The sequence below is a fragment of the Oxyura jamaicensis genome, chromosome 18, assembly GCF_011077185.1.
Source record: "Oxyura jamaicensis isolate SHBP4307 breed ruddy duck chromosome 18, BPBGC_Ojam_1.0, whole genome shotgun sequence".
Classification (NCBI taxonomy): Eukaryota; Metazoa; Chordata; class Aves; order Anseriformes; family Anatidae; genus Oxyura; species Oxyura jamaicensis.
The window spans coordinates 9221812-9249481 of NC_048910.1; the positions used below are offsets into that span (position 1 = coordinate 9221812).

General features: G+C 39.2%; 2 protein-coding genes across 13 annotated transcripts in view; both read right to left on the reverse strand.

Moving 5' to 3' along the window:
- The window catches only part of BPTF (bromodomain PHD finger transcription factor), a 56378-nt gene extending 44755 nt beyond the window's left edge, over positions 1-11623 (reverse strand). For 6 of the 12 annotated variants that reach the window (XM_035342141.1, XM_035342137.1, XM_035342139.1 and 3 more), the window contains exon 1: positions 10626-11623. In XM_035342141.1, the coding sequence (XP_035198032.1) occupies positions 10626-11604 (979 nt within the window). In that variant the 5' untranslated portion in view covers positions 11605-11623. The remainder of the gene's footprint in view (positions 1-10625) is intronic. The other 6 variants (XM_035342136.1, XM_035342143.1, XM_035342142.1 and 3 more) reach the window with 3 other exon arrangements.
- A 3203-nt stretch (positions 11624-14826) lies between these two features.
- On the reverse strand, positions 14827-26819 carry NOL11 (nucleolar protein 11). The gene is made up of 18 exons (XM_035342330.1): positions 26632-26819; positions 25281-25394; positions 24386-24442; positions 23917-24062; positions 23590-23647; positions 22991-23129; positions 22404-22598; positions 21580-21656; positions 20912-21035; positions 20162-20265; positions 19811-19888; positions 18543-18724; positions 18153-18278; positions 17261-17482; positions 16692-16770; positions 15800-15892; positions 15417-15524; positions 14827-15106 (listed from the first exon to the last, which is right to left on the reverse strand). Exons 1-18 carry the CDS (start codon positions 26779-26781, stop codon positions 14993-14995), a joined length of 2166 nt encoding a protein of 721 aa, XP_035198221.1. The 5' UTR covers positions 26782-26819; the 3' UTR covers positions 14827-14992.
- Positions 26820-27670: the final 851 nt, after the last annotated feature.

Consider the following 27670-nt stretch of genomic DNA (forward strand, 5'->3'; position numbering starts at 1 on the left):
GGAGAATTCAGTTCCAGTCATCTTAGATGTTACCATTAATAGGTAATGGTTCACCTTGGCATTTGTTGAACCCGCCCTACTCCCTCCTACGCTTCTCCCATAAATATAAGAAATAAGTCTAATGGGGTGGAGGGGTGGGGAGGAAAAGATGCTCTGCTAATGCATACATACACCCAAATAAAGATCTTGCTGAACTTGAAAATATTATTAGAACTTTATTGTGCTAAAAGAAAACACCACAAAGGAAAGCTAAATTTAAGAAATATCTTGATGTATAAAATAATTTGCCAAATGATTCCAAAAGAAAAATCAGTAATTGAGAAATAGATAGCAAGACAGACCAGGTACAGCTTTCCCTCTCAGACTTTAAAGATTGGAATAAATCTTATGCAACAAACTAGGCACTCTGAAACAATATAGAAGACGAACTACCAGATGTTTCCATTACAGAAGTAATGGGTCAACATCTTCTGCATATAAAAATAAATGTCCAAGTTCAGTTGAGTTCTGTGGAAAATGAAAGAATGCTTCTATGACTGTGTTCCAGTATGCGGCTGCACAAATCAGTGGAAAAAGTTTAATCATGGCAAACACACGAAAACACAGGAGTCTGACAGCCAGCCATAAAGCAAGCATTCTTAGAGCAAGAAATATCTACATTAAGCTCTAATTCTGTATCATCACGATGCTTAGCTGTATACACGCAAAACAAAGTTGGTTTAATTAAAACAGAACACACACACGCACACATAAAGATAAAAATACTTCAGGGTCCCAAATGTCCTTCAATATTGCACGATAGTACAGGGCCAGTCCTATCAGGTGGTCATTCAAGACATCAAATAATACAAAATTACTTATGGTCTTCCCAATGTCCAAATGTCACGAAAAACTGGCAGTTATAAACTAGGATTCTTTCCAGGGTTTGCAGTTTTAGCAGAAAAATATTTTGTCTCTCACACGGTAAAGTCATAAAAGAATCAGCCCTTGAATAAAGGAAGCAAAGAATGATGAACCTGACTGGCTTAAATGAATCAGAAGCAACGAAACAAAAAAACAACAGTTTCAGGCAGAGATAAACTAGAATGAACGAACATTGCTAGAAGCAGCAAAGAGTACTTATTTCCTCTCATTCCTAGAGATTTTTCTACTCTATGAACAACATTATAACTCCTTCTTACAGATTGTTTTCATCCTGCAGTAAAAAAACAGACTAACCATATACTGTCTTCCTGATGTCTCTTTCACAAGAGGTAAAAACTGGTATATCTGTATTTCATCAAACAACAGGAGAAGCAAGAAATCAAACCTTAGAACGCTGTATTGCTAATATTTTCTGAAAACATGAAAAAAGTTCTCTTAACACTTCCTTTTAAAAAGGAGGTATACTGATGCAATTATAGCTATAGAAGAAAAACGTTATCAGGACACAAAGTACATCAGTAAATACCATAACAAAGTATGGTACTTTGGTTCAAGAACAATGTAATCAGCTGACTGTATTATTCACACCACTCTTCACCTTCTATTTAAATCGCCTTACATATTTTCATGTTTGTTTTGGCACAAAGCACAGAAATTTCAAAAATAAATGTAATATCTAATAGGTTAGACAATAAGGAAAAAGATTGCATTATAAAATGCATGCCTCATTTGAGAAGCTGATGTTATGCCCCATGGTATACAGCATGGTTATTATATCCTATCACTCAACACTCCCAATCCATACCGTAAATCACACGCCATATCTCAAGAGCTCAAACTAATTTCTCTTTTCAGACACTGAGCTGCTTTGAACAACTCTGCACTGCAAATAATCTGGTTTTCAGAGCTAAACAAGGAAAGTATTCAAAGATGCAAAATATTTTTGAAAGAAATAGTACCAGACATATTTCTCTTGAATGGTTTGGCTGCATGGTATTTCAGATCTTCCTGTGCTTCCCTCCTTCCCCAGTTTCACTTTCAATTCATTATTGATACTTGCTGTATCTAGTTGGAACAGAACTTGGAGTTAAGTAGAGAATCACAACATATGATCTGGAAATTAGGAAATTCCAAACAGTTTGCGCTTAAATATCTTATTGTGTGATGCATAAACTGTAATCTCAAGAAACCACCCGACACCTTTTACAACAAACAAAAAATCCTAATCTCCAGTTGGAAACGGTAAGATGTCCTTTGGCAAGGGGCTCATAAATCTTAATGCACTCTAAATGGCTGCTGAACTTCAATTAAATGTGTAGGCCAACTAAATATGGTATGAATAGCAAGCGCTACAGTCTGTTATTGGAATTGTCTAATTTTACAGGTTGAGTGTATTCCCTTATTCCCTTGCTACTAGCATAAGCAACTGAAGAGGGGAGAAAAAAATTACAACTTTTGGCAGTTTGGAATTAAGAACCTCAGTTTAGGACTCCAATTAACGACATCAGGCTCATCTGTATTTCTGATAACAATTATTTCAGTGCTCTTTCTCTGTAGGCTGCTGATAATCCATACAGTTCGTGCTACTTAAATGAAGTATGAGCCTCTGTCGAGGTTTTTGAAGCTCACAGTTCACATATAGCAAACTGTTCTTCATAGACACTAAACAAAAATTCCCCAAATTCTGAGATTTTTGTTTTTGCTACAATAAACTCATTCAACTTTTCTAGCTCTTTTCTAATATGGTGTGATAATGTAAAATGTGCCTAAAACCAAGTCATTTTCAAACATACAGGATTCTCTGAAAAAACCATCCACTGCCTGAATTTGACAGTCATTCTTAGACCAAAAAAAAAAAAAAAAAAAGCTTTGGTCTCTTCAAATATGGTACGGTCAGAAAAAAATAATAATATATATATATAAATAAAAAAGAGCCTGGGATTTAACAGTTTTTGTAATCATCAAATGGATTTTTGCCTTCCATATGGAAGCATAAACACTATCTGTAAGAAAATATGTTAAGCAAAATTTAATTAAATTGATTAAAAAGTAATTAGCTTAATGACCTCGATTTAAGCATTTGAGACAGGTGCAAACTTGTATAGGTTATACAATGGAAGATTACATACTATTACATACTATTAAACATGCATTTTGATTCAGGATACTAGCTATGTGCATCCCATTCATATATTTTAAATAGTACATGAAAGTGAAATGGCTTAATGTAAATTCAGTCAAAAAATTACAGTTGGCTTTTCTTAAATTTGTATTACTGTATCACCTACTGCTATTAATATTTCTCAATTCAGCTTGGTATAGTTTGAATGGATTTGGATAAATAATTTTTATTATTTGCCTGAAAGATTTACCAACTTTAGAATCCCCTTCTCATAGCTTCATGTTTGTTTGTTTTACATAGAAAATGTAATATATACTACTTTGTCTGAAATGAGAAAAATCAAGAGGATTCCAGAGCAGGTGTACAAGCACAAGTTACTTCTCCTTAAGCACCATCACCACCTGACTAGGCATTACACTGCATCTAGGTATCTTACCTTAATTAAAGAAAGTCAATCTACTCACAATGAAGTTTCCCAAAGTAGACTCAGGTTTTTTTAAATGTAAACTCTATACTTCTAAATTAATTTCTACATATTAACCAGATCTCTGAATCAAATTCCACCTTTGTGTTTGAGCCAGAACAAAGTAAGAAAACGTCCACTTCTACTCCGTTCAAATTCCACAGCTTAACTGGAAGGATGAATGGAACTGCCATTGGCCTCCTGCTGCCATAACTGTACTGTTTATAGTACCCAGACCATTTTGAGTGTCTCAGAATTACACGTTTTATCTAGCATATGCTTCTCTGAAATCGCATTCCTTCACTAGTCGTCTCCAAAAGTGATGAAGTAGCCTGCAATACTTGCCTCTCCCTATTTTGAATTATCTAGTTGAAGAGCTGCCTGTAATTAAGATTAAAGAGTAAACAATTTTATTCATATGGCATATTTAATTATAGATATTGGTAATTACAGTCTATGCTTACCATAATCTATTAAAATAATGTATATTACAAATATTCAAGCAAAACACACTAAATGGTATTTGAAATACAATGAAGTCACTGAACTGGTGAAATAACAGGCTGAGCACCCAAAATCAGGATTTAATGAAGCACTTCAAAAAAGACTTTTTTTTTTTTTTTTTAAAAAAAAAAAAAGCTCTTGCAGTATTTTTTTATTATTTCAGTCTATTCAACTTGTTTGGTTTAAATGCTGACTTATTTTGCAATGTAGAAATCAGTAGAAGTTGAAAAGGACTAAAAAATCATCTCCATTCGCATTCACAGACTGAAAGTTATATCTACTCATTAACTCTTTACCAAAGGAGGATATGGAACTTAAAAAAAATACTCTCACTATCTTTAACAAATCTTCTATTTTACGTAGCCTGTTTTAAAACAGGATTTGAATGAACTATTTGCATCCATGTCCAGAATAGTGAAAGTTTATACTGACTAAATATGACTTTGATGCTTTGTACCTTAGCTGTGCCATACATACACAGCCTAACAGAAATCACAACAATCCAATTCTGCCGTGTCTCACTTATCTATCCTTCCACTCCAGATGTACACTGGTAGTAAACATAGCTTTTCACCCCCAACATATTTCAAGTAATAGACAGGGGAATGGAGGTTCTCTATAGGAAATATTCTGCCAGAGCCACTGTCTTGTTTAAACAGGGAGAGTGGTAGCTGCACTTGTGACCTTAAAAATAAACAATGGCTCCAGCACTTTTTGCCTAGAAAGCTCACATCTAGTGTCATTTCTCTTAAAATTCTCCTCTCCTCACAATTTCTCAGCGCTTAGAAACCAAGACTCCTGCTTAGAGCTTGTGTTCATGGTTGCAATGAATAAATTTGGTAGAGTAAAAAGGAAAGAAAAAACAGGCTGCAGATTTTCAGATACTTTGCTTATCTGTCACAGGAGGGGGAAAAAAAGAACAAGAGAAAAAACCTCAAAGGCACACTCCACAAAATTAATACCAGCAAGTAGAAAGGTTTTCAATTTGTTCCCAGTAAGAAGAAAAAAATAAATTCTGGCTTCAAGTTCCACGATTTAAGTCAAACTGTGCTACTACTATATAAAGTCCTTTGTTAGTAAAACAGAACTGGGTTAGTTTTGTGTCTCAGTGCCTGTGAGTCACTACAGAAACCTCCCAGCATAAAGACCAGCACATTGGCAATTATACGATGTCCTGGAAGCATGAGTAGTCTACTTCCTCCTAGAAACTTTGGCTTTTGACCACTCTCCTAAACCCAAGGTCTTATTAATACTAGGTTTTAATGAACCTACAAGAATTAGACGTTTCCTACCCTGTACACTACTCTGCACCATTCGAGTTTCAAATACGAATGTGTAGCAACACACAAGGACTTGCCAGACACCACGGAAAACATTTGATAAAAATGCTACGAAAACATTTTTTTTTCCCTCCCTCCCCACATGGCAAAATGCAAAAACTGAGTATAGCTAAAGGTTTGTCACAGCAATACCCAAACTGGTTCCTTAATTAAAAGTCGACCTCTTGGGAAAGTTTTTGCTCAGCTGACACCAGAGAGAGAAAAAACAGTGAAAAGGAATTCCTATGAAAAGAAATTAGTTTAAGATGAGAACAATTTATGAAAAGTGGTACCAGAAACAGAAAAATCACAATTTTCTTAGGATGGGTCAAAATTTTCAAAACTCCGTTTGAAAATGCCTACAGGACAACCAGCATGTTTCTAATGTTCGTAAGTTAACCAGTTCCAGATTGTTTTTCTGAAAAAATAAGATGCATTTGTAACTCTATTTTTTAGTGCAGCTCCAATTTGAATATTGCTCCACAACAATCATACCTGAGTTATTTATTTTGTCAGGAAAAAGGAAAAATCCAAACAGCTTAAACTTAACAATCTAAGCCAGCATTAAAAATGAGACATACCAAGCCCCATAAAAGCTTAGCAAGTTGAATCACAAAGGAGAAAATAACCAGTTATGAGACTCGATCCCGAGAGCACTCATGTCACAGAAATTCTCCCCATGTGCTCCTGAGTTAAGGAAGACTACTGCCTTGTTTTGTACAGAACTAGGTCTTTATATTCTTTGAAAACCTAGTTGGATGCTTCTTTGATTGTTTATTTTTTCATTTTGTACACATCAGTATACTTCTAAATCAAACAGGAGCTCTCTACTGATTGCACATTAAAATGGACTTTTTCTCCTGATTGTACATTAGAAATGTGATTTTTCAACATTACAGTCATCAATGCCACCTCAGTAGGAACCAAGGATATACAATCTCTGTCTCCTAAAGCACCATTTTAGCATTTGGATAACTAGTGCAAGACATGTAGCAAATGAAATTCCGCACTGCCATTCTAAGAAGTACTCAGTCACATTCTTTTGTGCCTAGAATCCAGGCAAATAACAATTTTTAAAAAGTGCTATTGTACCCATTTTCAGGAACATTCTGACAATTTCTTAGCTGGGACACACTCCGGATACGCTATAACCCATTACAGAAGTTAGCAGCCCCAAGAGCTCCTCCCCGAATCCACTAAAATCCAGTTACTCACTGTGTGATAGTTTTACACAACACACAGGTCGGTTAAGAAATTTTACTGCAGACCTACAAAGGAGTTTGTACCACAGATTCACCTGCAGTGCATCAAGTTATTTCACTTTTTTAACCTTTAAAAATGTACATACTTTGATAACGTGCAGTATTTGCTGCACAGAATTGCTTACAAAAACGTTGACAAATACTCTCTTCAGATAAAATGCAAATCTGCATGTCTATGCAACAGAATGAGCCATTAACTTGCCCTTTTAAACTACTACTTTGCTAGGACTTGAACTTCCACATTTTTCACGATTAGCTGGATGAACTAGCGATAGATTACATATCAAAGTTTAGGTTCTTAAACTGTAAAATAAGAGCGTGCCAGATTTAGAAATCCGGTAAGATGTTTGGGAGGCTGGCAAATCTTCTGCCCCAATAAACAAAAGAGGCTGCATATCTTACTGTCGTATCTCAGTGTCTCCACTTAACTCCTCGGGAGCATGAAGACATAGAGATATTTAAAATATGAAATTACTACAGACACACAAAATACTGCACCTAGTTTCCAGTTAAATGCTTTCATCCTGAAGATCAAAGCACTCTTGTGAAGTAACTGGTTAACAACAGTGATGGTCAATCACTGTAATGCTCAGGGACAGCAACACCCATCCAAAAAAAAAAAAAAAAGTGTATCTTAAATGACAAATCCTCACTCAACTCCTGAGTATTGGCTTGATAGACTAATGGTTATCACAGCCAAAATCTAGATATGCAGCTCTTCCTCAAGCTAATTTTCCAAGTTTTTGATAAAGAAAACATTAATAAAGGGGGCAATCTAGGTGCCTTGATTAAACTCTTCTTTTAAAATCCTGCAACGTGTGGAAAACAATGCAACTGAGACAAGCCGAAATGAGAAGTTACAGCAAACAAGTAACGCAAAAACGTTCAGTGACAAGGTGTATAGGACACCTATCCTAAAAGTGCATCTACCTTCTGGGGATCCAAAGGGATAAGAGAGAAAGAACATGCCATACAAAATCCTTCTACCAAAGGTCTATCCAGCAGAAGGGAAAGCCATCAAGCATCATACCCATTCACGCAAACTTTAACTACACCACTATCAAGCATTACATCGAAGGCATTTTATAGTTTTGAAGATTTTGTTTCTCTAAATGCTTGAATAATACTAGAGTAATAGTTATTCAAGTTTGAGACATATCGTAAGCATCACAGTGAAGCACAAGAATCCACCCTCACTAGGCCAGAGACACTGCACTGTGCTCTTTTAATCCATTGTTAAGAATGTAAGGTAGAAAAATATATAATAATCCGCTACTTAAATTGGATGCGACTTAAATATAAAATCTTAGTTGGTAGGACAGTTTGGTATTGCAATTTTTCAATACCCTTCTTTAAAAAAAATGAACTCCTCAGCCCCCAAAACTCCATCCTGAAGGTTGCAGTAATTCAGGCTGCAAGCGATCTAGAGGAGGTAAGTAGAGAACAATCGCTCGTCGCCTCTTTCTAGCAGAAAAAGAAAAAAAACAAACTAGCATGCACAGCACGATTCTGTTGGGGCAGTTTAAAACAACGAAGATGAACCTTCAAGCTTCACCATTAACTACAGGAACTTTGGTGCTGTATGTTACAATTTATCTCGTTTGAAGACAAATATATGAAAAGAAAAAAAAATACGTATGAAAACCAATTCCGGCTTTGAATGCACCTGGGTCAAAGAGCACTGGAGCCTGGGAAGGTGCTTTGGAGGTTTATCACTGTGTGCTTGCCCTACTTGTAATGCTCTTCTCTGTGTTGGCCACTGTCAGATAAAAAGATGCAGAGGTTATGTGGATCTTTTTCTTGCCTATTAAACCTGTTCTATTGTCAAGTGTCTCTTCTTGGATTATGATAAGACCAAGATTTCAACCAGTGCCAAAATCACAATGTAAGCATTTGTTCAGCAGAAACAAGACAGACTGAGCTGATCAAGTGAGAAGTTTGCACCTTCCTTCTTGCAAAAGTGAGGAGAAAGAGGCCAATACTTTAGGCCAATACTGAACTAATGAGAACTGCCAGCAAAAGCCAAAACAACAACATTGATTTTTTAACTGTCAACGCTCAGTTTAAGAAAAGCACATAAGGATGAAAATGCTTACACTTACACTTATTCCTAAAGTAAACTGTAGTTACCTTGATGAAGTAAAAAATAACCACAAATTACCAAAATGGTTTCTGATATACTTAAATACCACATAAAACCTGTCTATGCTTGCACAACAATGAACACAGAGCTATCTTATTTGCCAAAACTCGTAAATACATTTCAAAAACTTGAATACACCCATACTTCGCAGAACTCATTTTAAACCTGGATGTCCGTGTCAAAAATACTTCCCTGACCTAGCCAATTAAAATCATAAAATATTCTTTCCCTGAAAAAAGCACTCTCAAAAAAGTTACCAAGTAACCAAAAAAAGTAAATGAAAGTCACCAGAACAGAAAATAAAGAGTGAATAGTCAAGAAAATACAGAGTTTTTCTTCTGTAAAGCTACGCCTCAAACTTCAGTAACAAATATTAAAAAATATAGAGAAATTACTTGTTAGAGTTGTCCTACAATCAAATTAAACTAATATTAACCCCTAATTTCTAAATTAAATACGTAATTACTATTTAAAAAAATAATAATTTAAATTCCTGTGTATAGGTATACAGACTGAAAAACAACTGCATTTACACAGCTTTTTAAAGAGTTGTTATAAAGTCACATAACGGGCTGACACCACTCACTCACTAAAATAAAACCAAATGACACATTTAGCAGTCAGTATTTCCCCCTTTAAAAAAAAAAAAAAAAAAACTGTCTGGTCCCTAACAACCAAAAACTACTTTTTTTTTTTTTTTTTTTTAAGATGCAATGCATTTACACAAACAACCTGTTCCTTCCCCCTTCCAAATTGGCCGAATACTTGTACAACAGCAGTGCTTGTTATCCTGTAGTCCAATTCAGAAACACTCCTAGGCTACGCCTAAATTTAACTACTCTCCTGGTTCAGAGACTTAAAAAAAAAAAAGAAAAAAAGCCTCAACTCCATTCTGGAATGAATTCAAATAAACCCAAAGTGCTTAAGTTCAGATAAAGAATTTTTGAAGCTTGAAAACCACATACCTAGTGCACTAATTATGGACAAACAGAAATATAGGCCTTAAAAAAGTGAGCCCAAATTTCCTACTAGAGGTTAAAAAAAGTAAATATAATCCCAATGATGTTTAAAAAGCTTTAACCCAAACTTGAGTTTTAAAGGTTGTCACGTCTTGAAATAAATGCAGAACTTAATGCCAAAACTTTTGACTCAACCTCCAGCTTTTAATTTTTGTGTTTAAGAATGCCTTATTAACTAAAACTAGGTTTACACCCTTGCAATGAGGCCCTGTGCACTTTTCCCCAAACTATAACAATGCAATCTCCATTTTGAACAATGCACCTCATTTCCCTCCTTGGTAAGCTAGTTTTGTCTTAAGGCCAGTAAATGCTGATTCCAGTTACACTTCTGATTGCAAAAGCCTGCAAATTATCAGTGCTTATGGGTTTTTTTAGGCCACTTCAAGTTGCATGTGCTTCCTTTCAGCAGCAAGTTATGTTCACAAGCACAAGCCATCCTTTCCTGCACAAATTTGAAACGACCTCTTTGCAAGGCATGCACCTCGTTTCCCTTGTTTTTAAGTACGAAGTGAACGCTCCATGCACTTTTGATGCTGTCTGCAACACGTTCTGGTGTACCAGGCATTTCTGCAGTGACCAGAATCACCACGCATATTTGCAAAGCATCCCCTCGTTACAGCATGTGCTGCCCTCCCTCCTTCCTTCCCTCCCTCCCCTCGCTGCATGTGTTTGTAAGCACCTTCTAATGTTCCCTGCATCCGTGGGGCTGCGAGCGGTTAATTTGCATACCCCTCTCTCCCCGTGAGTGCTTCAGGCATCCCTCCCGTACACGCATGGGAGGAAGAATGCAGGCGGATTGTATTTGCAAACCTAGAGGGAGCGTGTGGGGTGCCCTCGACTTGTTTCCGTTTATCCCCCTGCCTCTCTACCTGGGGTGCTGCTGTAGGTGCTGTGGCTCCTGAAGCTGCTCTCAGTGCAATAACTGGCATCGTCTTCGTCCTCCATCTCTTCGGGGTAGTCAGAGTCGTCGTCCTCCTCCTCCATGATCTCCTCCTCCTCTTCCTCGTCGGAGTCCTGGTTATCCTCGGGGTCTCCCTCCTCTTCCTCCTCGGACACCATGCTCTCCTCCTCCTCTTCGCTCTCATGATCGTCGTACACCACTTTGCTGATGCTCCTCCTGGACGAGGCAGCCCTGCCTTGGCTGTTGCAGCTGCCTCCTCCGCCTCCTCCCCCTGCTCCTCCAGCCCCAGCCCTGCCCCTACCCTTACCGCTGCTGCCTCCCCCACCAGGGGTGCTGCCGCCGCCGCCGCCTCCCTTCCTCTTGCTGCCCCCCCTGGGGGAGACGCCGGCGGAGGAAGAGGCCTGGGCAGCCCCGGCCCCCTTCTGCTTGGGCCCCGCCGTCTCCGCCTGGGCCGAGGCCGCCCACCTGCCGCGGCTGCTGCCCCGCTGCCGGGACCTCAGCCCCCCGATGGGGCCCGCGGGGGCGGGCGGAGCCGGGGAGCTCGCCTGAGCGCCGGCCGCCGCCGGCTGCTGCTGCTGCTTGGGCGGCCTGCCTCGCCGGCCCCGCATCTCTGGGCGCTGGCCGAGGGGGGAAGGGAGGGGGAAGCAAGGCTCGGGAGGGCGCTCCGAGTCCGGACGGGCGGCTACGGGGAAGCTCCCCCCCCTGCGAGGGCTCCGGACCGGGGAGGTGGGCCGCCGAGCTGGGAGGGCCGAGGGCTCAATCCGAATTGCCGGCGTCCCGCTCCGGATCGCCGCCGGCCGCCATCTTGTTTCTTCGTCTCTGCCTCGGCTCGCTCCGCTCTGACTGGGGGAAGCGGCGGCGGCAGCAGGCCCCGAGCGCCTCACGTGACCGGCCGCGCCCGCCGCCCGCCGCCAGGGGGCGCCGCCGCCGCCGCCCGCGAGAGCCATGTTGGGGCCGGCGAGCTCGGGCGGCTCAGTGCCGCCGGCCGCCCCTGGCCGTTCGAGCGCACCCTCAGCACCCTCCCCGCCGTCTTCCCTTCACAGGGGGACGGAGCACCACGCTTCCCCTGCCGCCCCACACCGCCACCTGGCACGAGCTCCCTTCAGCCCCGCCGTCCGGCGCCCCCTCCCCTCAGCCCCGCTCCCCTCAGTCCCACCGCCCGGCTCTCCTCAGCCCGGCTCCCCTCAGCCCCGCCACCCGCCTGAAGCCGTCTCGTTCCCCCCCTCAGCCCCCTCGTTCTCCCCTCGGCCCCCTCCGCCCCGTCGCCCCCCTCGGACGCCCGTCGCCCCACACCTGCACCACGCCGCCCGTCAGCGGTCCTCTCTCCCCGAGCTCGACCCGCGCCCTCAGCGGAGGCGCCCCCTCGGCTCCGCGTCCCCCCGGTTTCAGCCGACGGCGCAACCCTCAGGGCGCGGCTGCCCGCGCAGGTAGGTGGGCAGCGGGGCTCTCTTCCCGCCGCTCCGGACCGAGCCGGGGCTCTGCCCCTTCCCGCAGCGCCCGCTGAAAGCGGAGCCACCGGGGATCTGCTCAGGACAGGCTTCCCTCACCTGCCCTGAAGGGACGGCCAGCCTCTCCCCCGGCCCTAACACCCCTGACGGCTGCCACGTTCAGGTCCTGGGCTTTAAATCTTCAGCCTTTATGAAGAAATCGGAGAACTTAGTGATATGGTTTAGTGGAGGACGTGTTAGTGTTAGGTCAGAGGTTGGACTAGGTGATCTTGGAGGTCTCTTCCAACCTCGATGATTCTGTGAAATTAAAACCCTATTGCAGCTCACCGCGATCGCTATAAAGTAAAACACAGGGAAGATCACACAGGGCCCCGCCCTTTGCATTTTTGTTAATCTGCTTTCTCTGAAAAAAGTGTCTGCAGTTCACTGGAGCACTGTGAGCACAAAACAATTGTCCTATTGGGTTTCTAATACCAGCACTTGAATTTAAGTGTGTTTCCTGAGCAAAAGCATTATAAAATGAAAACCAGCCCATGGCACACAAACATCTTACATTTCTTACTACCAGTCTTTTTTAATACATAAATCTCCACAAGTTTAGGATCCCAGAAACTCTAAAGTCCTGTCTTTAGCAAATAAATGTCTCTCCCCACTTTGCTTACATTTCTGTGTGATGCACAACCCACTACTGGTAATGCCACAAGCATGCTAGCTATATAGCCAATGTGTAATTTAATTTGTCTTCTTCTATACTAATTTTTGAAGTGTTTTTTGTTCATTAACTTGTTGCTCAGGCTGAGAAAGAACCTCATTAAACCTACAAACCTGCTGCAGCATCAAGCATGCAACAATGTCACAATGGCACCAGGGTTTAACCCAATTTGCACTTTTCTATCCAGCTTTTTATCTTCAACTCTTTTATGTTCAGTTACACTCATATTCAGTAGTGCAGCTGCGCAGGCTCAGAGCCATGTCTTACACACAGTGCCATCCAGACACAGCAAAAGCAGTAGACAACATTGCCTAACCCCATTTACACCTTTATACCCAATTTGTATTCTGCGTCTTTCAAATTTACACTTTGATTGCTTCTGTTGAGCTAATTTTAAGCTCTTACAAGGTTGCAAAATACTGTGGCATCTCTTTAAATCTCTGAATACAGAGATATAGGTTGTGTGTATTTCACCATTTCTGTGATCTTGGGAAAAACCCCACCTGTGAGTTCTGTCACCTATACACTGCAAATAAAGCAAGACTATTGTGTATCTACTACACTAATATTCAGCCTATAGCATTAGGAGTCTTAACATCTATAAAATACTGTGGGTTTTGCATACCTGTGGTAGATCTAAGGCATTAAGAATCATTTGCTTTCAAATACTGTAAGCCAGAATACCCTCTCTCTTAAATACCTTGCATTTATCAGGTGTGATCTGGAAGTTCTTGACTAAATAGAATGCAAAGAATGTTAGTTCCATAACTGGAAAAATGGATTCATAAAACTTAAAAACACTTTTTTTTTTTTTTTTTTTAAGAAATAGTCAAAATATAAACTTGAACCTATGATACATTTTGGAATGCTAAAATTCAAGCTGAATAGAGCTAGTAGTATAAATGAGGTTAACTCAAGATGTTCACTCTCTGTAAAGTATTTAGAGAAAATAGATACTGAGGTAGGTAAGAACATTCTAGTTTAGTATGGTGGTAAGTTTTATTGTTCAGAAAAGTCAAAGCAACTACTACCAGTCCCAAGAAGCACCACTCTATGATACTTCAGCTGCCCTGCGTAGTGCTTTTTCAATTTTAAATGCATTATGTACTGACCTCCCCTAATAGTTTATACAACCAGAAAGTCTTAACTTTCAAAGAGGCTTAAGGCTTCTAACTATGTGCAGCTGTTCCAAAGATGCACAGCCAAAGTTCAGTAAGTAATGGGTCTAGCACTTCCACTGTTATAGGCTTTAGATGGTGGCAGAATACAAGAAATGATAAAAACGCAAAGCAAATGCTATCATTCATTCTCAGGCACGTTTAACCTTGCAAAGACTGGAAATCATTGCTTAAATAAGAATATTCCCCACCATTCTGCTCCAAATCAAACTGGCCCTCTCTGCTCTGTGCACAGCGTTGTACACTTGAGGCAGCACTATCAGAGAAGAAATGCATAAAAAGCTATTTTCAGCTAGGTTAGTTCTCTGCTCCAGTCTATGAGGCGAGATGCCATTCATGTTCTGAGCTGTGGTGGGAGAAGCAAAGTTTTTATCTGTAGAATGGATAAGGACAGTTCAGACTGACTCCAAAGTCCACAGCATGGATTTCTACCTGAAAGTGATTTTTTTATGCTTCTCTTCCCTTCCCTCAAAGCTCCAACTGTATGTATATATGTACAGCATATAAATGAACATCTATATGTGTATATACAAATATATAAAAACACAAACTAAAGAAGCAATTGCAAATAAGTGCATCAACAATGCATAACCAGAATGGAGATAAGAGTTCTGAGGCATCAAATAAAAGACTTCCACTACCACCAAGTGAAAAAGAATCCCACTACCAGCAAGTGAAAAAGAATCAAGTGGAACAGAAATATCAATTAATTTGATGAAACATCTGTTGAAGCCTTTTTATAAGTATCTTCCAATTTCTTTGCCAAGAATCAAATGGCATTTAAGATGTTCGTGTAGTCACATATCATAAATATGAAAACATAAAGTCTCGTCCAGTCAAAAAAGATCTTTTAATACACAACTCCCCACGTAGCTAGAGTAACTGTGTTTTCCCTACGTAGAAAACTTAACTTTTCACATCCCCAATATGGAGTGCTAATACATCCTTGTCATAAAAGGAATCAATATAAAATAGACGTTGAGAATTCATTTCATATTCAAATAAGTTCCAGCACTTCAATAGAATATGCCTGAGAGTCTTTCTGGCGTTTAATTCTCTGTAGTTCTCGCAAAGTTCCTTCAATTTTATTAAGTTCGGAGTAGAATCGTACCTAAAAAGAAAACAGACATTTACAATAAAATTGGTTTTAATTCTTCTCATGTGTAGTTATACTGTGCATCTATCTGCTGTTTTACATAGTTTCAGATATTCAACCCAAGTAAATATAACAGCTTTTGAGATCAAAATGAGGAAGATGGGTAACTGCCACTTCATGCTCAGGAATACGCATACAGCGGAGAATAAACTTCTGATTTATTATAAATCTGTTGTTCCACTTCCACCCTACCCTGCATAATCTTAACAGCCATATTTTGAAACCACACTAAAATGAAATAATTATCCTAGAAGATGCAACTTACTTGGGCTCTCACAAACTTATGCAGGCTTGAAAGCAATCCTTTTGCTTCTGGTAGCATCACCATAACTGTGAAGTGAGCATCAAGTAACAGGCACATCCAATCCATAATCTGAAGACAAGCAAGACAAGCAGAGTGACATAGGTTTTGCTTTACAAACTGAACTCCGAATTGTTAACTTCTTACACAAAAGGCACCATTTCAGACTTGAAGGCAGTATATTTATTTTCAGATAGAGAAATGCATCTGAATCTGACTCCATACAGGTTGTACTAACAGACAGTACCTTACAGAATGAACGTAGGTCTCAGCTGATTTGAGATAGTCACAGCTACTCAGTTACACACTACAGAAAGGAGGTACAAATCTTAGAACTAGTTTCTCACCTGATTTATAGTTGGGGAGAGCATTCCGGGAAGAGTGGTATTAATTTTTTCACTGCATTTCACATACAGGTAGTGTAAGTACCTGAGAAACAGCTAAAAGAAGAAAAGTCAGAATGATTTTCAAAAACAAACATACAAGACCTAGGAGTTTTATCCTGCACACAGCAATATTCTTTTAAGGCTGTTCTTTTAACATCACCCACGCCCCTCCAAAATGCCTCTAACCCAAGCATTAAAAATAAATTTTATGGATCTTTTCCACCATCTATAGGCTTGGGAGTTTGAAAACTCAGGAATACTCAGTGTAAAGTGACATTCAGTAGTAATCATCGTTCCAGCATTTTTGCAAGCGAATTTTAATTCAGGTGCAGAATTTTCTGTGAGTTTTGCTAAAAAGAACCAACAGTAACAGTTTTAGTCCCAGTTCCGCTTTCAGCAGCCGACAATAAATTGTTAATGGTCAGAATCAGGTCAACATCATTTTTTGCTGAGCACAAGGCAAAAGACTTCCTTTTTTTAATTTTCTAAACTTATGTCTCTGATAGAACTGACTAAATTAGCTTCTCATTATTTTACAAGCATCCAGATCAAGAAAAGGTACTGTATTTACCTGAAACTAATCAAAGTATTTTTCAAGTAGACTTGGTCAGAAATGGGGTTTCTTTCTTACATTTTTAAAATTAGACTACAAAAATAGTAAAAGTTATTTTTTTCCACATGTATATGGAAAAAAAATCTTATTAGTCACCTTCTTTTCATCTTCACATACTAGTTTATAAGATTCAGATGCCAGTAAAAGCTGCAAGTTTCTGATAGATAATTAAAAAAGAACTCTTCCCTTTTGTTCCCTCCAAACAAGGGTATTTAAACTTCTTAGTTTTAACATACTTACAACAGCTTGCTGAGCTGAAAGGTCTTTCAGATGAGGCAAGAGAAATGTTTCACTGTACGCTGAATGGAGAACAGCATTTCTGTGCAGTATTATTGAGAAAATATAATTGCAGGAAAAAAAAATATACTATTTTCTGCAAACTGAAATCAACTCTACTTAAAATATTTGTGCATTATGAGATCCTATTAGAGCTGTTTAAACCTCCTGTGTTTCTATCATGAAATAAATATAACATATGAAACATCAAAATACAGTCAGCACAAATGCAATTCTGTTTACTGCAAGTAAGCGAATAATATGTTTCGATAGGGAAACATCAAAACCATTGTCTTAAAGTTTTAGACTATACTTTTATACTACTGTAAATTTACATTGGTATACTTTCTAGAAGTTATATTAATATTTTAAGTCTTTTTTTTTTTTTTTTTTTTAAACCAGGTACAAACTTTCCTTACAAGAGTTGCTTAGAAATTTTTGGCAATAACAGAAGATAACTATTTTAAGCAACGTTAAACAGACATTTACATGTATACTGCACTGACTTTCTATCATTTAAATGCAGAGGATACAATAACGCTGCCTTCCGTGGTCCAACAGGGCAAAATTCACCATCATTTGTCTTACACATTCCCTTTAAGACTGTATTATCACAGCTGTCTTCTTCCAGCTCAGTATTGAAACCATTTTCTACAACTTCAGTCTTAACTTCTTTATTCTTGGGTTCAATATCAATGTAACAGATTACAGAGTCTATATTCACATCGGTTCTTTCAAGATCGTCGTCACTAATGCTGTGGAGGAGAAATTCCACACAAATTTAATACTTTTATTATTAGCTAAGAAATTACTAAAAATTACTAAGAAATATTTAACATTTCTAAAACATGCGATGAACAAGATCTGGTGTGTTAAATAAGAAGAAAAATAATTTTTGCTGTGAAAGTCCAGAGGAACAGTTTAGACGATCTTTTCTTTTGGTTACAGTTCCTAAAGATTAATTTATCTTTATCTCTGTTGTGGATCAATTCATCCTTGTCAAAAAAAAAAAAAGGAGAACCTTTTTTTGTGGACGTTATGGTGAACTTGAAAGAGTTAAACTTCTTATGGACTTCTTAACCAGAGCTCACAATTAAGTATGTTAGACGGTGAAAACACAGCTATACCAATGTGTGTAAAAGGATGTGCCACTTAAGCCAGCAATGTTACCAAAAGGCATGTTCATTTAATTACCGCTTACATAGTTTTTAGAATTAATGCATGCAATAGGCATCTTGTAAAAAACATGTCAGTCTGCAGACTCCATACGCTTATACACTTTACTCAGAATTACTAATTTTGTGCATAGTATTGCTCATCTGTAAATTAAAGCTAATTAAAGCTTCCCCCCCCCCCCCTTAAATAAGAGTCCTGGTTTGGTGAAGAATTAAAGAAAAAAGGAGCAAAGGAGTGATTTCAACTTACCTTAAGAATACTTTCAAGCAAGCATAAGTAATTTCTTCAGGAATATCTGGGAACCTTTGCAAGCAGATTTGTAAGAGATGTACATCTTTCTTCTCCAAAGCAACAGCCATCAAGTCTGGACACAAACTGTAAGAATATGAAAAGAATAGGCTGCACAGTTCACACCCACTGAAAGCTACGTTAACAACTAAAGTAGAACTATTAAAATCTTGTTTTACACAAGAAAAACATCTGGGATGTGTCAGCCTCTTCAGAAAACAAGCAATAGACTTGCAAATAAACTGTGTATAAGCACCTGATAATTCAAGGAGTGCTTTATAAAGAAACGAATTTCTACTTCTTAAAGATTTTACCTTACAATTGAATTTAAAAAATAATCAGAATTGTCACCTGTATGACAGCTCTCGTTTCTGGACCATCTGTAACAGGAAATTTCGAGGGTAGAACACTGGATCTGTTTTACACCTGTTTATAAGAGCAGTTATTACACATCCAATGGTGGCTTGGAAATCTGGCATCTGTGCTTTCAACAATTGTCTTAATTCATCTTCAATTACAGCTGCAGAAGTATCCTGAAAACAAGAAATACTATGCAATTCCAGAGTACAAGGCACAGGTTTGAGAACTGTTACTAATTACACCAAATAGAAAGACTTTGGAATTCAAGCTATAAAAGAGGAAAAAAGCCTCCCCACTCTTCATTTTGGTAGTCTATTTCAATCATGAGCACCAAAAGTCATTACTCACTCTGAAGTTAGGTAAGTAGTATTTTTCAATAATAGCTCTTTTTTTTGTCTCCTATTATTTCAGTAATATTACCAAGATGCCCTGCCAAAGCTGAGCTTTAGTTATGTTCACACAGGAAGGGATGTAGATTGCAGTATCAAAACAATTGCAGTGAGATTTAGAAAGGAAGTAAACCAGAATAATATGCAGCTACCATACCTTGTGTGTTAACCAGCGAAGGGCAGGGTGGTTGGAACTAGATGATTTTTAGAGGTCCCTTCCAACTCAAACGATTTTATGATTTAAAGCTCAGCAGCATCCTGGGACTCAACTTCAATACTAATACATCAAATGATATGTTGAACCAAGTTTGATAATGTGTATTAAAGTATGTTTAAGTATGTCCTACTTGTTTTGGAAACAAGTTAGAATGTTGTCTTCTGAACACATTAAAACGTTTCATTATTTTATGCGATAATCCTAGAGACAAATACTCTACAATTTCATTGATGGATTATTGCTATATTTATAGTGGAATTCCTAGCATTGTGACTTTCTAGATCCAAAATATGTTCAAAATTAAAAATACAAGAATTAATTTAAAACAGAGGTTAAGTGGAGTTCAGGTAAAATATCCTCTCACTTTATTTACTGCAAGAGAGTATATTCATTCAAGTTTCACAACTCAGACAGCTATTATGAGCCTTGTACTGCACTGTTCTATAACATACTACCATGACAAGATTTCAATTTCATCATGCCCAAATACTATTCTTGCACAATAACAATGCAATCCTCCAACACAAGGATTGTTTAAGGCATCTTCTTCAGCTTGATATGCAAGAGGATATGGAAGAAGATAATAGCATAAGAGACACCTGGAATATTCTCAGTGTGCCTGAAAGCCAATTAAGGATATTTGGTATACTTACTTTTATATTTAGTAATATCTGCCCAACTTTGAAGGTATCTGGCTGTACTTTAGCAACACTGTTCCTTCTTGATCTTAACTATAATAAAGAAAAACCAGTTTTTATTCAGCTCTGAAAAGACAGTACATATTCAAGGATTTCAATCAAGATAACGAGAAACATCCTGTGTCAACTTGCTGCAGAGATTAAATTTAGTAACTAGCCAGTTCAGTTCCAGAAAGCTTTAGAAACAATGAGTGACAAATACAGAGTTAAATTCCCTTGTGCAATGTTACCAAAAAGTAAGAGTAGTAATGTTGGGAAGAAACTAATACAAGCCAAAAACCTCACGTACTCCTTCTATTAACTTACAGTCATTTTGGATTCAGATTTTAGAGCCGCAGACTGTTGTGGCTGTAAGGAAACCACAAGCTCTTCATCTTCAAGGGTATTCCAGTTTACAAATGAAGAAAAATCTGTGAACACAAAAATGAAACTACATGAAGTTAACACTTAAAACACATTTAATAAAATATAAGTGTATTAACTTCTGATATTAACAGATATTTTCTTAAGTGTAATACAAGTAATTTTCTGCCATGAAAACATCCTCTTTTGTCTCAGCAGTGAATAATTTTATGAGACTTGTTACATACTGTTTTCCCATTTAGCTTTTGGTAGGAGAAGAAATGTTACTACACAATTTATTGTGAACATTACTTGCATCGTTGTCAGTACAATACCAAGTTAAATGTACTTCTGTAGTTTCTTTAAGTTAAAGTTTACAAATTTATGTTTGTCATTGCCCTATTTAGCCACAAGTGCTTTGAAAACACTACAAAGAGATGCTCTTTATTCTGTTTTCTGTTTTCTCATAGCTGGTATTTCAGTATTTTCAGTAATCCCAGTATTTGAATTACACTTAGTTTAAGTGAAGCCACAATAAATTCAAACATTTGTATTCTTCAATGTTCTCAACGACAGAATTTAAACAGGTGTTAACAGGATACACTGTTGAGATTTAACTGATTTTATAGCAGTATATTAAAACAACAATTTTCAGACAGGTTCTGAAGTTTTCCTATTAAAAGATCTTCTCACTATAATTACAAAAAATCTTACCAGAAGCTTGACTGTCCTTGAGCTTTCCCACAGCAGCTGCCAGGGATGAAGTTTCACACTTGTATATAACTACTGTTAGCACTTTTCCATGAGTAAAAAAAAATTTTTCCCCATAACACCACAACTACAAAATATTAAACACATAGTTAATGAGGAGAGGAGTAAAGAGGCACATTTCTGCACAAGCTGATGTTTAACTTCTCATTGCAAAATTCAACTGAAAAGTCGGTGATCAGATGATTTTAGCAGTTAATTTGGTAGTTTTAACATTTTTAGCACATTCAATAACAACTGCTTCTAAACACAGAAATGAGTGTACTGTTGAGTATTTTCCAGGGATGCCTTACAGTACAGTGACTGCTCCAAGGCATTGAGTCCACTTGATATACTTTAAATACTAGGTATTTTATTCTCACCAAACGATCAAGGCCAACAGAAGCGAGAAGGTACTGAATTACCAGAGATATTGCCAAAGGCCATCACTCTCCTGTTTAGAGATTATGACAAAAATAGCTGATCAGCTGGGCAATACTAATTTTGTTTCAGAAGTTGCCATTTACTGCTCTTCCAGACAGAACTGCAACTCTGAAGCCCATTTGTCTTTGTTACTATTATGCCAAACACATCAGCTGAAAGCTTAAGGACAACAAATAAAAGATCGAACTCACTTGTCCACTGGTTCCCAGGGGCAGTTCCTTTGAAGTTTGTAAGGTTTGAAATTTTGTATTCCATATTGTTAGGCACTCTAGGAAAAACAAGAGACATTACTAACCCAAAAGCAACACAAATGGTACATCTGCTTTTGCTGCTTTCTGTTATCAACACTTAAAGTGGAAATCACTGTTTCAAAGATAGCTCAGCTTAATAAGCATTCAACCTTAGGAAATGTGTCCTTTGGGTTAGCTCTCTTAACAAAAAGATTTGAAGAGTACTTAGTTTTCCATTGAAGAGCTTCAAACAAGAAGCTGTAATGAGAATGATACCTCTCAGTGTAGCTTCCAGTCACAAAACACCACGTTCAATGGCCTAACTTTTAGCAACCCCACACTTCAGAAGTTTAGCCCTGAGACTGAAGTATTGTTTCACTTATTTTAGATACCAATTTCTTATGGGACATCAGGTTTATTGCCCCCTGCACATATCATGTAAAAAGCCTCCTTTTTCTTCCCCTTGCTGCTTACTATCAGTTGTTTCACTAACAGCAAAATACTTTTGTGAAAGCAAATACTGAAACAGCAAGTTTAATCTCACAAACCACCATGGCATTTACTGAAGGTAAACATTACCTTTCGGCTAGTGCTCTCAATTGCAAAGCTCAACTATGTATTAGTTTTAAGAGCAAGCTATTTCATTTAAAATGCAATATTTATAGCATTCACTAAAGAATCAAAACCACCACTATTTCCTGTTCTGCCTGGTTAAAAAAAAAGTCAATGCTTTGTTTAAGAATGTCTTAGAACTTAAGACACATTCAGATGTTTTTTCTGGTTACCTTTGGATTCTTCAACAGATGCTAGACTTCCTAATACCGCAACATGGTCTTTATCAATAACAACCAAAGAAGTCCCTTTTAGAACACTTCCAGATATTGAAAGGTTTAGCAGTAGCGACTTGGACAGAATTTGCTCTTCCCCTTCATCATTTTGCTGCAGAGGTATCAGAACCTTATATACAGAGTCATTGGAATCTGTCAAAGAAAATAAACGACATTTTTATGTCTGTCACTCTAGAAAAGCTATTTGATATGGTATGGCTAGAAGACATCCAAAGAGAACAAAATCCAACAAGCACAAGAAGAAATACGTGATATTTAAAGGACATGTTATGATGCAAAGCAAGAAAATAATAGCACAGCTATCAGGAAATCTTTAAGGTACAAGCCCTAATGTTTAAGAACAGAAGTCTACTCAACCATTAAAATTCCATGAAAGTTTAATTACTTATTCTAGTGCTTGCTAGTTTAGAACATTTAATAGAGAAAAGCAAGAATATGAAACTGTAATTCACAAACATCAGAACTTTGTCTTTCCATGTAATTTCTTGTTTTATCATCACATCCCATTAGGAAGTACAACTTACACAAAGACAGAAGTATGATAGTTTGCTTTTTTATATATGCTGTGAAACTCAGTGGATTAGACGATTCCTGTTGTTCAAGCTTGTATTTGTGTAGACTGTTCATCTTAAGTTTCTGTACATAGACAAAAAAATCCCCATCCTAAAACAAAAAGAAAGTTTTAATTTACAGAAGGAAGAAAAACACAAGTTCAGATATTAGTACCGACTATATTTTGAATCTTGTACACAATTAGGAATTTGTGTTTGCTATGGAACATACAGCCTAATTTAGAAGAGTTTGCTGACTCAAATACATACAGCAAATTCTGATTTGATGCAACAAATGAATTCATAGGAACCAACATCTGAATAAATAGGGAAGTAAAAAGTCACATGATTGTATATAGTTTTTAAACTTCATTGATCTCTGAAGTTCCAAGAGCCAGGCTCCCCAGCCCTGGAAACAACACAACTTCAGCTGTTGTTATCAGAGATGATACACAATGGCTGGATAATGATTTCCATTATAGCTCTTAAAATCCGGTGAAACAAGTAATGTTTTTTAGAAAGAGAGCATAGATTTGCTGCTACAGAAGTTATAAAAAATAAAAACAACTCACCTTCTCAGTAATGAAAATTAAAACAGGTTGTTGACCTTCCAGGAAAGCTTCACTCCACCTAAGAAATGAAAGTTGTATGAACCTCTTCTAAATTCTGGGACTATACCCAAGTCATATCATATTACTTAGGCAGCCTCATATTTTTTTTTATCTGTATATAAAAAAAACTAAAGGTTGTAAAATAAATGCATTAGAAAAGAAAATCAACAAACCAAACCCAGTATCTTGATCTTCAGATTACTTCTCCTCCCCTCGCATAAAAAGGGTACAACTTTCAACATCATCAATTCTTCTGATCAAGAAGATTCGTAAGTTTGTATCACTTACTTGATAACTTCATCTGAGATAACGTTTTCAATTTCTTGTTGTGGGGCTTCCAGAAGAACATCTAAAGTTCGAACGCCACCTCCTTTGAATAATACCAATGGATCCCCATGGGGCAGTGAATGTATTCTGTACACATCAGCTGAAAGCTATATAGAAAAAAGGAATAACTTGAGTTCTACGTTCATCAGTACAGTACCTTGAAAGCCAAGTGTTTAGCATGGTTTTTTTTATAAGAGTTCCTTCGATAGAAGAGTAATATAAGATGGTAAACCTGCAAGATCCCCAATAATGCCCATTTGGTGAAATACTATTAATAATGAAAATCATTACCAACAAAGAGCCATGAAAATATCCTAACGAATGGCACATTTTTGTATGATATCAGAAAAAGCATAATTAAGGGTAAGGAGCTTCAATCCTCCAAGATCCAGGACGTTAACATAAAAGTGAAGATAGGTAAGAAACTTACCGTTGCTTTAAATACTTTGTCCAAATTAACATCTTCATCCTTCCATATCCTTAAAACCTTAAAGAGAAGCATCATCTTTTAAGCACAATAAAACAGTCACATATAGACTTTTCATCATACAAAATAACAGCAGTTGCATGTTACTGAAACACAGGAGGAAAGTGTACAGTTAAGTATTCACAGTAGCCTTAGTAAACACAGACTTGGAAAGTTTGCATGGGAAGATGCTGACACAGAAACAACAGAAATACAAATACAGCTCGAGATCTTGAACTTGAAACAAAGGATAGGCAAGAATGAGGCTAAGAAAAAGATACAGCAGAATTCTAAATGAAGTTGATCAAAGCATTGGAGACAGACTGAGGTATAGGTTACCTGATCTGGAAGAGAATGTTTTAGGGAGAACAATGAAAGGTCAGGAAGAGCATTTCATTAACAGCAACGACAAAAAAAGACAAATGCTTAGCATGTGCTGAGTAAACACTACCAGAAGTACACAAACAGGAAATGTTTAACTGTAAGCCAAGGATGCAGGTCTGAACCTTTTCAACACAATGACCATGCAGTTCGAAATCTTAACCAGATTGCAACTTAGAACTTATTCTTAGAGAACATACACAAGGGGAATGCTTCAATATTTAAAAGGCCACTGCATAACTGGTGCTCAGTCATGTCACCAGACTATGCATTGCACATCCCCATCCACTCAGACAGCAGAGATGACCTGAACTAGAATAGCATCAGACCATCCTTACCAGCTTTGAGATCTTGCAATAGGATGCAGAGAGTTCCATGCATTTCCAGTTAGCTAAACACCAACTTCTTCCCTACCTACGTTAGCTCTGAAGTCCCACTACATCTTTTTTTTTTTTTTCCTTTAAGAAAAGAATCTCACCTTGTCATCATGAACAGCTATATATTCATGAGTTTCAAAGTTGCATACGACTGGACACGTGATCATCTGCCCATGTTTAACTGACCAACAACCTAGTGGCTTCTGATCTGAAACCTAGAAAAAATCAGGACAAAGACATGCAATTAAAGTAGAACATAGTACACATCGGGGATTTTTCTAATGACAGAAATAAATCACAACCTAGTCACACCGGATAGGAATGAGAACATTAAAATGTGGAAACCGGTATGCTAACAGGACTCAGAACTTCTGCCTGAGCATTTCTAACTTTAATACTAGGAATTTTAAGGTAACATCAAAGAGCTCTACATTAATTAAAAGCTTCTTTTCACATGAGAAATAACTTTGACTTATAACAGTTATATGGGCTTATGCCATGAAGCATAGATAGGATAAACGGCATGAACATTGCATTAGCCACAAATATAAGTTGCTTTTACTCACTGATATAATTAGGCACAGGAAAGCACCTCTTCTATTCCCATTTCAGTATGTTGAGATCAAGAATGATGACTGTTACTGTCTAAGCTCACGTTATGTATGAGTTAGATTTTGCTGCTCTGAGGGTGCTCAACTCCCTCTCCTCAGACTAGGGCTACGTTGGACATATTTACCAATACATTTATATTTTCACATGTGTTCTAGGCAGGGGCACCAAATATCTGAAAAGAGACTATATCGTGAGTTTGTTAAGATACAATCCCTAGTGCCATGACCATGATAGCCAAACAGTAAGATAAAAACAAACGTTTCTGTGAAGTTTCATACTGTGGCCCAATGAAATAGATGAATTCACTAAAAAAAAAAAAAAAAAAGCCAGCATAACAACACTTTTTCGTTTTGTGTGCTGCAAGCACTAAATCTTCGGTTCTCCCCCTAGCAGGACGGCAGCTGCCACAGCACTGGCACCCGGACACAACACATGTCACGCTTCCTGATGTGCAGGGTTACATCCGCTGCTGCTTCGGGATGCGAGCATTGGGAACGGTGAGAGAAAATGTGCAATAGAGCCCGGCAAACAACCGCCCAGGGCCAGCGCAGCACCGGTGCGGGAAGCAGGCCCGGGGGTAGCGCAGGTGAGCGGGGCCGGGGCGGTCAGGCCGGTGCCGAGGCGAGGCCCCCTCCGGGCTCACGACCACGCACGCCGAGCCCACGGGGCCCCCACGCTCCCCAGCTCCGGCCACGGGAGGGCAGCGGGCGGCTGGGCCGGCCGGACACGGGCAGCGCGGCCGGCTCAGGGCACCCCTGAGGCGCTGCAAGGGTCCCCCGGCCTGAGCCGCAGCAGCCTCCGCAGAGCGAGCAGCCGGGTCCGTGCCCTGCCGGGCGTTACCTTAAAGAGCGTGGCCGTCCTGCCGCGGTCGGTGAGCAGGACGTGGTCGGGGCCGGGGCCCGGCTCCAGGGCCAGGACGCCGCTGCCCAGCCCGACACCGCCGCTGGGCCCCAGGCCGCAGAGCGTGAAGGCCTCGCACAGCGCCGCCATCTTAGCGCGCGGCCGCCTCTCGCGAGACTCCCCGGGGCTGGGAGGCGGAGGGGACACACGGCACATGCGCGGTGCGGCTGAGGCCCGGGGTCGGCGGAAATGGCCGAAGGCGCTCGGGAGGGTTCGGGCGGGGAGCGGAGCCCGGCGGCGGGGCACGCGAGGGTTTGTCGGTTTTTTGCCGAAATCCGCAAAAATGGGGGGTTGCGGGTCCTGCCGCCTCCGCTGCAAGGTGTGGGGAGGCTCTGCCAGGGGCTATTGCCAAAGGGCACAGCGCGTTCTGCATGTTTTACATGTATTTCATGCGCGTATTGCTCAGATTATTTCACCAGACTTTTGTACGGTTGCATGAGTGCTTAATTGCGCAGAAAAATGCATCGTTTTATACAGATTAGTAAAGGACATCAGGTAACAGGTGTTGGTACTTTGCATCTACGCAATAAAGTGCTGCTGGCTTTAAAATTAATTAAATGTATTTCTGCCCTATGAAATGTCTCATTACACAGGAACTTTGTAAAGCATTAGCAGTGGAATTTGTTCCGTCTGCAAGAGCACAAACCAACTCCACCGATTTTAATAGCAAAAGGATCGGGTCTAGTTTTTTATTCACTTTGTAATGTGTGTGCACGCATTAGTATTTTGTATCTGTGTAAATTTTGAAGAAGTCTTAGTAAGACAAGCTCCAAATGTAAAAACAATGTTAACAAAAAACACCTAAGCCCCTGAACAACTAAAAACACATCAGGCCCAATTATTAGAAATGTTGTCATCCTTGTCGCCTGTTAGAGGACGCATGTGGTGAGCATCAGCATCACAGTTTTGGGGCCCTTGCTGCAGGCACAACTCTCTGTCAGAGAATCCAGGTCTCGCTCACATGAAGGACAGTCACAAG

What these genes read in the sequence shown, in the direction of transcription:
- NOL11 (XM_035342330.1), bottom strand. Translation starts at nt 26,781, where the DNA reads ATGGCGGCGCTGTGCGAGGCCTTCACGCTCTGCGGCCTGGGGCCCAGC. An exon ending in TAGCTGTTCATGATGACAAG is followed by an intron (nt 24,443 to 25,280) that starts GTGAGATTCTTT and finishes CTTCTCTTTAAG; the next exon opens with GTTTTAAGGATATGGAAGGA. An exon ending in ATCTGTTGAAGAATCCAAAG is followed by an intron (nt 21,657 to 22,403) that starts GTAACCAGAAAA and finishes TGTTTTTCCTAG; the next exon opens with AGTGCCTAACAATATGGAAT.